At 40.3% G+C, this 13459-nt stretch overlaps 1 protein-coding gene across 6 annotated transcripts in view; it reads right to left on the reverse strand.

Moving 5' to 3' along the window:
- Nucleotides 1-1975: 1975 nt before the first annotated feature.
- GLT1D1 (glycosyltransferase 1 domain containing 1) overlaps nucleotides 1976-13459 on the reverse strand; it is a 64417-nt gene continuing 52933 nt past the window's right edge. For 3 of the 6 annotated variants that reach the window (XM_075168137.1, XM_075168142.1, XM_075168140.1), the window contains 2 exons: nucleotides 12695-12864; nucleotides 9631-11143 (listed from right to left, as the gene is read on the reverse strand). In XM_075168137.1, the coding sequence (XP_075024238.1) occupies nucleotides 11116-11143; nucleotides 12695-12864 (198 nt within the window). In that variant the 3' untranslated portion in view covers nucleotides 9631-11115. Of the gene's footprint in view, nucleotides 7987-9630; nucleotides 11144-12650; nucleotides 12865-13459 lie in introns of those variants that run through there. The other 3 variants (XR_012676510.1, XM_075168138.1, XM_075168139.1) reach the window with 3 other exon arrangements.

Below are 13459 nucleotides of genomic sequence, written 5' to 3' on the forward strand. Positions count from 1 at the left end.
ACAGCCTTAACCTTCCCAGTAGTTCATGGCAATTACAGCTGAGTTATTTGATTAAAATATTATTTTTACCACCTACTTGAATGTACTGCAGCAATCTGATTTATTCTCATTGTTAGTGCTTGTTTGTTTAGGCTTTTGGATGAAATGAACTTACCATTCATTTAGTACTAATGCCAAGAGAACTATTGTATTCAAAAATAATGGAGCATAATATGCAGCAAAACATGGGTATTTTGCTCACGCAGTTGCATATATACACAATGGAAATTATTCGGCGGCTTAGGGTGTTAATCTGCTTCCTCTGTGAATGGGTACTTGCAGCTTTTGTGTCAGCCCACAGCTATCCCCCGCTCACGGGGGCGGTCGGTGTATCCAAGGCCAGAGACGCAGTGTTTCGCTCTGGGGTTACGTGCCGGGTGTTGTCACAAATAAATGACAATGCACTTGTCACAACAGGTCTTTTCTGCAAAATCTGGATTTCTCTGAATTTTCTGTTGGCCTGAAAAATACAGGGGAATTAAGGAGATGGAACATTTTAAAATCCTGTTTTAAAGCAGTAGTCAGTGTTGAGTGCCCAGTTTATGACGCAAAGGCCTGATTTCAGAGGTGTACCGCCCAGCCAATATTCCTAACAAAATCAGGGGGAGATGGAAGTTCCCCTGAAAATCAGGCACTGGCACCTCGGAGCAAAGACACACACAAGAGCTGCTTGTAGCCTGGCATCTATTTGGTATTCTGCATTCCCCAAATCTGAAGTCAAGGCCTTAGCCGTTACTGTCCTTCCAAAATGTCTTTGCAAGGCTTATCCTCTTATTAATGTTTTTTTTACATTTCTTAACAAGATACTGCCGGTTGACATATGTTGTTGAAAATGTAGTTTTCACTTCTTGTGTATATGGATACTCAGTCACACATAAAACTTAATGTAATTGAATTTTAACACTGCCATAACAAATTTTGACTTTTCTCGTTAAAAGTAAAACCTCATTTCAGACAAATAGGCAGAGAGGTTCTAACCCTGGAATGTCTTGTAGGGAAAACTGGCAATAAACAAAAGGAGAAGCAGGGAAAGCATCACCAGCGCATCCTTATTATTGCATTTATATTAAGGGGCTCGTCTATTTTTCTCCCTTCCAACAGATGAAGCAATAAGGTTTTATTTAAAATAAATTTGTCTTGCTCAGTTCTTAATGGCTTGAACTTAAAGCCCAGAGGGATAATATGACTTATTTTCTCTTATTTTCTAAAGCAGAGAGGCTACACAAACCTCTCCCAGAGTACAGCCAGATTCCCAAATCTTTCCCTGAAAACTGTGGGCAGCAACTTGATTTTAATACCTCCCCAACACACATGAGGGTGTACCTGATGTTCCTGGTTTGGACAGACACCTACTTCAGCTGTAAACTCTTCTGGCATTTCTGACGGAGATAATTATAGTGCTCTGGGAGACTTTTGGCCTTACCAAAAATAGATGGGAACAAGGAGACAGGCAAAACTAAGAAGATGCTGGGGAGAATAGCACCTATATTATGTGACAGCTTCTGAAAGAGCGCCACAAAATCGCCTGCTTCATCTCCAGGCTTTCATTTTTTTTTTGCTTCCCATGATTAAATTTCTGTCTTTCCGGAAATCTTCCAATATCAAGGCAATGATCGGAAGTCCTTGCATGCACATGTTATTTGTTTGTGTGACAACTGTAGTGGAGCAGGAACGCATTTTACATCAGGTGATCCAGTGTGACACTTTAGGAAGGTCCCCATAAATATACACTGACTCTTATACAACTGCACTGTGCAAAGCTAAGGATGGATAGAGGTTTCTGTGGGATTTGAGCTCAAGCCATCATGTTTTCTTTGCTTAAAGTAGAAACCCCGTTTGCTGTGATTCACGAAACAAACCTTGCTTCAATTAAAAGTTACCTACTGTTAATTTTTATAAACCAATCAGTTTGCATTTCCTTCCCCAAATGTTATAGCAAAAATGATGCATTTATTAACAGTTTCAAATATATAAAAATACAGAAAAATTAGTAACAAAGAAACAAAGTACAGTTGATGGGAAAAACGCAGGTTGGACTGTGGCTACAGCCTGGGGAACACTTCTGTTGTTTGCGATCTGTAGCTGTGTTCACGGGACGGACGCACAGCAGTGCCTGCTCTTCCCGTTGGATTTGCCAGCAGCGTGGCTGTACCCCGTACCACGCAGCGCCCAGTCTAGATCAAGAGAAACTTAGAGATGTTTGCAGCTAGTTTCACTGCTGCCCCAATGGTGCGCACGGGGACTGACCCTGCACACACCACATGCAGGACACTGCTTTCGCCTGCGCACCTCACATGAGCTTAGAGAGCTTTCTTGCTTCCAGGGTATCTGTTTCTTGTGGCTCCTCTTCTGTCCTCGAGTCCCAAACCCCTTGTCAGAAAGTCGGTACCTGAATTTGGGGTGGAATTTATCTTACTGAGACATGGGTGTCGGAAAGGTCTCACCCAATGGAGACAAATACCTTCAGCGGGTGGATCATCCTCACCTAAGGTTGGGTTGACGAACCATCATTTTGATGAGGCCTGGACTCTCCACTGACCATAAAGGAAATCTGAACAAATAGATTTCTATATTTATGAGATCCTCACATGAAGGTGAGATTAATCTTGCTAACCATAAAGTAGTTTAGAGGAAATCAGTTCCTGACTATTTGTCTTCATGCAGAAATTCCCCTGCTGAGGATTCATTTCTCTTCCATTGATCCAAGATTGCCTCCGCTTGTTTCTTTGCAGGCAGGATAAGCACTTGTTCGCTCTCTCTCTCCCCAGCTGAGCTGCTGTGTGTCCATCACCGGCGCCAACTGCAATCTATCACTGCCCCTTCTCGCCAGACGTCACCCTCATCTGTTCTTTGCCTCCGAAGTTCATATCCAGGAATTTGGCCTCTTCTCAGATAGGTCAGTGTTGCATGAAACCTTCCCATTTTCCCCTGAGCTGCCCATCGACTCAGATGCCAGCTGAACCTCGGCACATCGCCCTTACATGGCTTTTAATGTACTGGTTCAATTAACTGCCCGGGGCTGGGGCTGGAGACACTAAACAAGACACACAAATAGGAGCCATCCACGAGAATTAATCACTGCTGTCTAAAAGCTACAGACCTGAGGATCAATTCTTCTTGTTTAAAAGTGGGATTTGACTTCACAGGTGCTAGCAGCACGCGGAGTGTAGTGACAACAGAGACTGAGTCTCTTAGACCGGTCCTTCCCTTTAAAGCCCGGTGAAGCTGGGATCTTACAGTGCGATCAGCTGTATGGTGAAGCTTTGGTTCAGTGGGGTGAAAGCAGTTGGTCCCAGCAGTCTCAGCCTGGTCCTCATGAACACGCATTTGCATTCAGCCCCAACAAAAATCCCACCACTGTGGTTCACTGGGCTGCAGAGCGATTACAGTCCAGGACCAGAGGATTTATTCTAGTCCGGAGAATGACTTGCCGTGTGAGATGTTCCCTTCCACACAATAGTTCACCCCCCAGTCTGCTCTGTTGCCTCCTGACACGACATTTAGAACGATGTAGCGTTGCACTGGCAAAGCTCAAGCGAGTGCTACAACAATATTAGCAGGCTGGAGCTCCGGCAGTGACCTGTAGAGGCACGTGCAGCCATCAGTCATCAGGAGCTCCTGGCCTCACAGAACAAAAAGTCTAAAAGGCAGTTTTCTCCTAAGGAAAAAAAAAAAGAAGTCCTTGGTTTGCAGTCTAACCTGCTGGAGAAGAGAATTATAGTTCTACTATATAGAATTGGTCTTCTCCTTATCCTCAAAACAAATGCAAACTTCTTGAAAGACATCAGCAATAATCCTTCAAAGCTTCCTTGCTTAGCAGAGGGAAGGGTTGAGGATAGACCTCTTCTTTTATTTCTGCTTTGGCTGTCCTTCCCATTCCATTTACGGTTTTCCCTGTATGTCCACGGGCATTCCACAGCTCCCACCCCTCCGCAGTACAAAGTGTCCTGTGCTCTGGGCTACCGCTGCAAAGGGCATCTCACATCTGAGCTGGGTTCGGTGACTCGATCCTGCCGTAGAGCTGCCTGCTGGCAAAACCTGAGCTTGGCAAGCAGTAAATAAAAGGCCAGAAGTAGCTTCAGCACAGAACAATGTTACCTTAACCGTGATGGCTGGGAGACTTCCCCCTGTGCAAGCTTAAACACATCCTGATGTTTTATTCAAACAAACAATATGCAGGGACAAATGTTTTAAGAGTGAAGGGGATAGAAAAATAATCTCATTAAGCTACAGAAAAGTAACTAAAAAGGAGGGAAGATGCACTAGGTAACTAGATGCGTAACACTCCAGGGACACCTTGGAGCATTTCCCAAGGCTACAATCAGTAAGAAACAGTAAATAGAAAACGGAAGATGAGCTACAGGCTTTGTGAGAGACTTTAAACCTGTTCAGAATAGAGTCATTACTAGGGTCATACTAAGCTCAAAAAGAGAGTGAAATGGTATTAAAAGATGATGAATATTCAGAACATGTAATACTAATGTTCTCCTATTCCAGAAAATGGTTATTAAATTTCCCCATTGCCTCTTTGCTATACTTTCATAAAGAAAAAGATGCATCTTTTTTGCCTGACTTGCAGCGCGCTCTGTAAATAGCTATATTGTCACTAATACTTGGCCAAAACAAACTTATTTTAAGCCACATTACAAAGTGTGAGCCAGCCTTTAATGCCTTTATTCACGTCAGATAGCACCTTGTAATCCAACAGTTGCTGATGCTGTCTGAGGAGCGAGCGGTAACGCCACGATGGTGTCACGGTCTGACTCCCTGAACGCAGCGGTCGACTTCTAAATAGGGACTGAAGTGCTAATATTTTGTAGCAATATTTGAGAGCATTACTACTTCATTAGAGTGTGCTACCTTTACAGCCTTACCTTGCTCTTCAAACAACTGTTGTCGTTGTTGGATTATACCAGGTACGTAAATAGGGATTGTAGAGCCAAGCGTTCCTGCCAACAGTATTTTTTATTTCTACTGTAGACCAGAGCACCGTTGTGCTAAAAGCCATACACAGCCTGCAGCCTCCTCCCTCCTCAAAAGCAAAAGGCCATGGGTAAGCACTACCTCTGGACAGCAAGCAAATTATTTCGGCGACTCAGGCATGCACCACAGTGGGTGCTGCAAGGTGTGAACACTTGTACAAGCTAAGAAGGAATTTATGTATTTTTTAATGTGATTTCAGGCGACTTTTTTCTTAAATACATTTTTAAAAGAAGAAAAAAGCTAGGGAAGAAGCTAGGAGGCTGTAAGGGATGGCAAAGGCCGTGCTTCAAGCATATAAGCTTTTGATATATTACTCAAATTAAATTAAAGATTCCGTAACTCATTTCACTTCATTAAAGCACTAAAATAACAGTGCAACTTTGCAACGGCAGGGATTAATTTTTGAAGCAGTACAGGGGCATTTAGTTTCAATGCCTGATGTAACTTGATTGAATCAGACAAATGAAATAAGTGACCTCTATCTAGCAAGGTTATAGTTAGAGCTGGACTTTAGTCTTCTTAGACATTAGTCTTAAGAAGATTTGTGCTGAAGTACACAAGAATGGAAATTGCAATGTAAGAAGCATACTAAAATATCATAAAAGAGGTGATATGACTTGCTTCTGGAGTAGGAAGGGTTAAAGGGTGCTGTAGGGGTGTTTTAAATGCTGTTTCAGGTCAGGTGTTCGCAACTGTGATTCCTCAGTAACCAGATATTCTCTGCTGTTCTTATTAAAATGTATTGTTTAATTTTAAACAAATGTTTTAAATTAGCTTAATGGTAATGCTCTATGAAATGAATTTCTAAAATCATTTTTCAGGCACTGGACAAAACAAACGCTGGCCTACATTTTTGGAAAGGATGAGAAATGTCAAGTGCCCTCAATATTTAATACCTAAAATTACATGTCATAAGAATGGAATAGTTACTTGATGAAAATATGGTTCATTTAAAGAGGATTAAATTGCACATAAAAATTATCCACCCCCTTCAGAAAATTTAGATTGTCTTTAAAAAATTAGAAATCCTGGTTTTATCTTACAGTTTGCTCTTATATTGGTGACCATAAGTCTTTTTTTTATAGTAGATCCTTTACTCTAAAACTGTAAATGCAATTAAGACTTTGGAAGATCTTTCCTTTGGCTATGATGTCAGGCAGAATTAAAGGTACCCGTGGCATCTAGGAATACTGGGACATGTGCAAGGAGATACCAAGCAATTGCAGCTCAGGCTGTAGAGACCTGCTTTTATATGGGGTTTAAGTTTCAAACATTAAAGCAACTGGGCTTGGACCAACCAGACAGAGGAGGGTGGAAGCGAAATAAATTCTGGAGTGATGAAATTACTTTGGACAACTTAATGAAAAAAAATGCTCAGATCCCACTGAGCCATTAAATGATTGATTTCCACATGGAAGCACCCATCTCCCCTGACAAGCCTTTGACAAAACTGTTTCTTTATTTTCATGTGGAACAGTTCTTGACCAAAAGATTAAAAAGACTGAGGGGAGAATGGGACAGAACGGGTTGAGCCCAATAGATAGGAGAAAATATGTTGAAAAAGAAGACTGAAGTACTTGTGCATTCATTAAACATAAAGGTAGCATTTGCAGATATTTGGCTTGCTTAATATTCAGGCTAAGTTGATGGTAAATTATATAAGAACACAAATACTATTAAATCTTCCAATATATAATTTAACTTTTTTTTTTATGGTTGTCTTTAAGTCCTGCTATGTCAAGTAAGTTAATGGCAAAACATCAAAACTAATTTCCTTGAGATCACCGAGTAACCACCTTTTGCTAATTTGGAGCTCTGAGGTTCTGTTAGAACTTGAAATCACGATGGTCAGCATCAGATTGCAAGTGGCATCCCAAAGGGCTCGGAATTAATCTGTTGAGTCAGCCAAGCTACCAAAGCAATCACGGCTGAACATGCAGAAGTCCTGCAAACCGTGGCATCCCTGATAAATATTGCAACAGTCAACTTTTGCTTGTGCAAAAGCTGAATTTAAAATGTTAATGCTCTAAATGCCATGTCACTAACTGTTTTTGGAGAGAAGTCTCCCCAGATATAGCCTTCTCTCAAATTTTGAAAGAATGTGCTAATATCCTCACAGCCATAGTCATACTCCAGTTCCTTCCTCCGCTGCTCTTTGTTTCGTTCCTGCCTTCTGAAGTCTGAAATACTCACATTTCTAAAATGAGTTGTAATGAGTCCAAAGAGAAAAGTTTGACTTTTGTTTTCTTCAAATCCTTAGAGATATGTACCTAAATCCTTTCCCCAATTCTATCAGACTACATTATTTCCCTCCAGACAGATTGTACAGTCCACCTCTAAGGTGCTGTGGTTATTGCTGAGACAGGCCAGTTCAGATGAGTACAATCTGGTTTCCAAGGGCTGGTGTTCAGAGCCAGCTGTTGATTGCGCTCCTGGCAAGGACAAGAGTCTGCCAAATTTTGTGTTCGTGCTAGGAAGCGAAGGTCCCCTTATTTCCTACCAAGACCCTTTGTAAGGGTAAGACCAGTTGCCTGTTAATGCTCTCCCCAGCAGGGCAGAAGCAGAGGAGGGGAGTGCAGTGTTGGCTCCACTCGCTGGGGAGAACAGCAGAGCCAAGACTGCGGAGGTGGGAGCTGGTAAATCCTTGCTGGTTTAAGCCAACAGTAACTTTTTGCCTGGGAGCAGACAAAAACGGGAAGACTTAACTCAGTATCAGTGTTAGGGCATACACTGGTTACGTCTGTAATGGGAATGTAGAAACTAACTCTAAAAATTGGAATATGTATACTTTAGGGCTAATTCAAATGAAATCCCAATTCGGGAAGCTCTCATTCCACACACCACAGGCTCTAGCTGGGTTTTGCCACACGCTACCAAATTGTCTCCACTTCTGAAGTCATCGTGCCAAGAAAGGAAACAGCATAGTAGTACCCATTGTACGGGTCCACTGCTTTCATTCAGTTCCTGTGGATTCAATAGCAGAATTAATTGCAAAATAAAATGCATGTAATTGGATTAATTAACAGTACATTTCAAGGTCCTAAAATGCAGAGTTAGCTGCAGGGTAAATGCACAAGGCAGGTTTTTCCTGCAAACAGAACAAGTGCTATTTTTGGAGCTGTATCTGTATCTCATCGAGGTGTGCCTTCCTTAAAAAGCTGCTAGGGTAAGAAATGGGACTTTGAAGGGGGAAGATAAATACTATGTAATTAGGGCTGCAGGACAAGAAAAGGATTATTCTTAAATATAAAATCATTTGAGTGAAGTTGCTTGAAAAATAATTATACCTGAAATTGCTTGCATGGGGTCTAATATTTTCTTTACAAGGACTTACAAGACTCCTTGAATATTTATGGGCCTGGAACATAAGACTGGATGAAATTTAAAACATAAATTCAATTGCAATTTATTGTGATGAAATTCCCTAGCAGTTGTTGCCCCGACCTTTAAGCCTTAATAGACAGGCTTCATGTTGCAGAACACAAGCCCATGTGATAAATGATATCAAAGCTGAATGCCCTTGATTGATGAACGCTGCCTCGTTGGATGACTGCAAAACAGTCCTGAGGGCTGATCTCACCACTATTTTGGTTGTTTTCTTTTTTTTTTGTAATGCATATATTGCAGAAGGGTTGTTTGTGCTTCTGGTATGGTTATCACATGCAAATGAGCATGCTGTTTCCCAGATGCAGATTTCATATTTATAGATTAAATACAGCCTGAAAAATCATATGTTAATTACATTCTGAGGGTGTAGGAGAATTTCTCACTTCAACATGTTTCATTTTGCTGGAAATAGTACAAATTCCAGATCAATGTATTTAGTTGCTTGAAGCTTGGTAATAAATATATCGCGCTTTAGAAAAAGCTTTTGAATCATTACTATTACTAATCATTTACCATTAGCTCAATGCTTAGACTTCTATCCCACATTATGTATTTGTTTATTGGTTTTTAATAATCTGTATTTCTCAGAAGACAACCGATACTATAGGATGGGGGGTGGGAGGAGGGCTAAGGATCAAAGCCAAACAAGCAGACTATCAGAGATACGCTGCAGAGGAAGAGCTGTGAGAAGAGGTTTTGAGAAGAACAGGACTCCCTGCAGTCAGCTCAGTTAGCTATAAATAGTCCTTTTTTTTTTTCTATTGCCTATAAAGGTCCCATACCACATACATCACGCTGAAAATCCGTGTTCTAGGGGTCCCTCCTTTAGTATCTACTTTGCTGTGGCCAAAAGAGACACTGCAATCCCAGGCGAGGCCTCACTACACCCTGGTAACGGAGCTGTCCAAAGAAATATGCCTCCTCCTGAGGCAGCAGGGAAAACCCAACAGGCTGATTCAGTTGCAGGTTTAGAAACTCTTCAGTGGTAGATGTTGGCTGGTGGCTTTTAAACTGAGAACTAGCGCAGATGTACTTACACCCCAGCATGTCAAAGGACACACCAGAAATATTTAGAAATGTGCTCAAAGGGGAATGTAGCAATTCTCGTGTTTGAAATCAGGCCAGTTTTGCCTTTGGGGATTGTGTTATTGAAGGCAATGCTGAGCAGAAGCCCATTACAATAAAAGGGCGGGAAAGTTTTGGAGAAGTCAATATACGACATTCAAATTACTTTCTTGTTTACTGTCCCAACAGTTGCAAAACATCAAAAATAAAGAGGAAAGCTTAAAATACACAGTGAACTTCATTATTACAAAGAAAAGTCTGATACAATAACCATTCAAATCAATAGAAAATTTCTCACTGGTTCTCATGGGGGCAGGATCCAGCCTATACAAAGCAAACAGAGTTTCCCAACAACAAGTAGTTAAAAATATGACCCTCTTTTTTTCTATAAATGTAAGTCCTTTGATGACCAATTATGGATCCAAAGATATGTCCATAACCACTGGGCTGGCAGGAATGATTAGTATGGGCTTCAAGCACAGATAAGGCTCACTTTAAAATAGCTTGCTGTAGTATATTACAATATATCCTGAAAGCCACAAATGAGAACAAACAGTACCAAAATATGTAGTAAATTGAAAATACCTTTCCCCCACCCCTTCACCCCTTTTTAAAGCTCTCATAAATCTTTTAGTAAATAAGTAAAACACAGAGGTACCAAAGAAACTGGCAAACTAAGAGGTAGTTTATGTCACAAATCATCTCTGTCTGCAAGCACGTCTTGCTGCTGCAGGCAGCACTGTGCAGTTCTGGAACCTGAAGCCATGTACGGCTGTCAGGTGCTGTGTCAACCTTCCTGCTCTAGTCCCAGGACCCCAGAGAAAATGCTGACATAGGACTGTTTGGTCATATCAGCTTATCTGAAAGCAATTCAGGTACTTAGAGGGCAGTACAAAACATGCCCTATACTCCTCACTTTCCCCAAGCATCAACATTCCGTTTGCTTTTTGGCCCCCTGATCATTATGCAGTCAATAGACATGTTGATCTTTCAGTCTTATGAAAGATCTTTCATCTTAATAATTTTATACTTGGTATATATAACTAATCTTGGCTTTATGAACATGTATGTGCATGTCACATGTACCTGAATACTTTCAGATTGGTATAATCGGAAAGAAAACTGCTACTGCAGCTTGGTTAGGATGCAACATGATCAGAACATTTGATGTAAGCTCTATGCGGTGGAGTGCTCCACTGTGTACAAGAAATCACCCTCTCTTTGAGGCCTTACAACAACAAAAATCTTGTGTCTGCTCAAGGAGTATATTTCTCCTATGTGATCTTATGAAATGATACTGGTCTGTGATGAATTGGTACGCTAGAGACAGTGTGCTGAATTAGATAAATTTGATAGTTTGAAGTAGCAAGCAACTCCTGTGATGTTGGTATGTTTGAATAGAATAATAATGCATGTCTTACTATCTCTTCTAAAAAGAAACCAAGAGAAACCCAAATCTAATTACATATTCTCATTAAAGTGCTCTACACAAACTGCTGGGTATCAGCTCTAGTCTTGCAGTTCACTGGAGTCTTAGGACAAGATTCTGATAGGCTTTTCTTTCACTTTCCCATGAATGATGTTTCTTCACGTAGTCTTTGGCCCTTGTTACAATTTCTCTTTCCATAATGGGGTCATTCATCAAACTCTTGGACAGCACAACAAACTCCTAAAAAAGATAAAGAAAATAGTAAATTTAAGGTTCCTTGAAGTTCTAATGATACTGAAATAGCTTGTACCCGTATCTTGATTTCAGTAAAGCACTTCAACTGTGAGCCAATATATGAAGCTGTTCAAAGTCATTTTTCAAGGTCAAGTACCACAGTTTATTTATAAACAATGATCAATAAATAATTATTTTATTTATATATTATTTTATGCAGCCCACCAACTAAGACATTTAAAATCAAAGACAATTCCAAGACTGTTAGGGCAAATACGGGCAACAAATTTAATGACACAAAAATTGTTTGCCTACCCAAGTGTTAGAAAACCAGGCTGGGTATAAATTAAATAATTCACCTGGTTTCCTGCATGGAGGACAGCTGGCATCAGATTGTTTGATCTCAGCTCAGCTAAACATATCTCATTGCTACTGTGACATTTTTAGTTAATTTTATGGTAAGACTGAAAAACTTACTACATAAATACAGTCACAGTATAAAGATAAGAGCAGGCATGCAGCAACAAGCTCTTCCGGAATAGTTGCATCTGGGCAGTTACAGATACAGCAGTGTTAGCTCAACAAGCTCTGCAAAAAAGTCATATATGAATTTCCTTTAACTTTACTGGGCAAATACTAGACCTTGCAGATTACAACTATTCCTTTTCCTGCTCCTCTGCCACTCTAATTTAGTTCTAGGGAAGAGAAATTGTGAACTTCAAACATCTGAAAGGAGATTTGATGTCTGAACTAATCTATTCTGAGCAGCTGGTCTTAATTTTCTATCAAGAGACAACTTCCAATACTTCAGCTTGATTACAAACGTACTCAGATCTTTGCAAAACAGTGTCTTGGTTCAGCTCAGAAAAGCGGATAGCTATTGTGTCAATGGAAAATTAAGATAATACATTACTACACAATTGGTAGTAAAGATCAGTGCATAGGGACATGGGGAGCAAAAAGGATGGCAGAAGGAGATATATTATTTACACCATCTGTCAGCTATGAAAGGAAGTATCACAAATAAGACCAGAGTTCATATCAACACTAGGTTAACTAGCAAACTATACTTGAAAACCGAAGTACACAGTGTATATAAATACATATACAGATATAAAATCTTTGGTTACCACAGAATCAATGTTGCTGTTGTAATGCAAGTGATGGCTATGCATAATACATAACTATAACGTGACCCCTGGGAAACACTGATATGTGAAATCACATTGAACGTGTTATAATCTCACTGACAAGACGAACTATCAATACATGCATCGCTGCCATGAAATTTAAATAGTCGGAGATGCACATCAATTCTGTTGGAAAGGTTTGTAACTAGATAATAGAATAAGATAATTTTCATACATGCATATTAACGATAACCTCTTATTTTACATAAAATCAGTACTGCTTGTAATCTTTGCTCTGCCCCCACAGCACTGAAAAAGTGGCCTCTGGAATAGCCATGAGGGCCACATAGTTCGCATCCAGCTCGCTTTCCATCCACAGCTACCTTTCAGGTATGTGTTAATTTATCCAGCGTATTCAGCTCCTTACTCGGGACCCATGTGGTCTGAAGAGGGTGTTTTCTGACTGCTTGTGAGACTGTCCCTAAAGAAGACAGGTGAGTCTGGTCTAGAGAGTACCCTGAGGCCGCGTCTATCAGACACTGCCGATACAGCCAATGACTCCAACTTTAGAGACGTGCTCTTTTCCTTCCTCCGTATCTGCCAAGAATACAGAACAGGGAAGGTGGGAAAGTTTTACATGACTTATGCTGGCTTCATCCAATTGCCTGTATAATCACAGTAATAAATACTGTTCACACTGAACTACATTCCAACTTTAATTTTATGCTCCTGTGGAGGATTTTATTTAAAGTAATGTTTAAAAATAATTTATGTAAATTACCTAAGAACAGAAGCAGCAATGTAACATTTCTTGACAGGTTGTCCTATTAGCATTCTTTTAAAATGTGGATATAGAGGACAAAAACTTGGAAACATGTAAATGATAGACGAAATTATATCCTTATTCACAGTTACAATACTTAATGCTGGGGATAATTTCAGGAAAATGCCAAACTGAGTCCGAAGCATAGAAGTTGAGAAACTGCAGGAGGGAGAAATGGCAAATAGAAAAATACCAGGAGATGGAGAACAAGGACTTCCCAGCTTTATACCTACTTCTTCTACTAATCAAATGTGACCACCTACAAGTCACTTGCAATCTGACTGGAACCCAATAGGAAGATTCACTATGACTTATCTGGGTTTTGCCTCATACTCTTCGAGCAGCTGGCTTAGCTTGTTTTCAGTTTTG

This window comes from Calonectris borealis, chromosome 18, assembly GCF_964195595.1.
Source record: "Calonectris borealis chromosome 18, bCalBor7.hap1.2, whole genome shotgun sequence".
Classification (NCBI taxonomy): domain Eukaryota; kingdom Metazoa; phylum Chordata; class Aves; order Procellariiformes; family Procellariidae; genus Calonectris; species Calonectris borealis.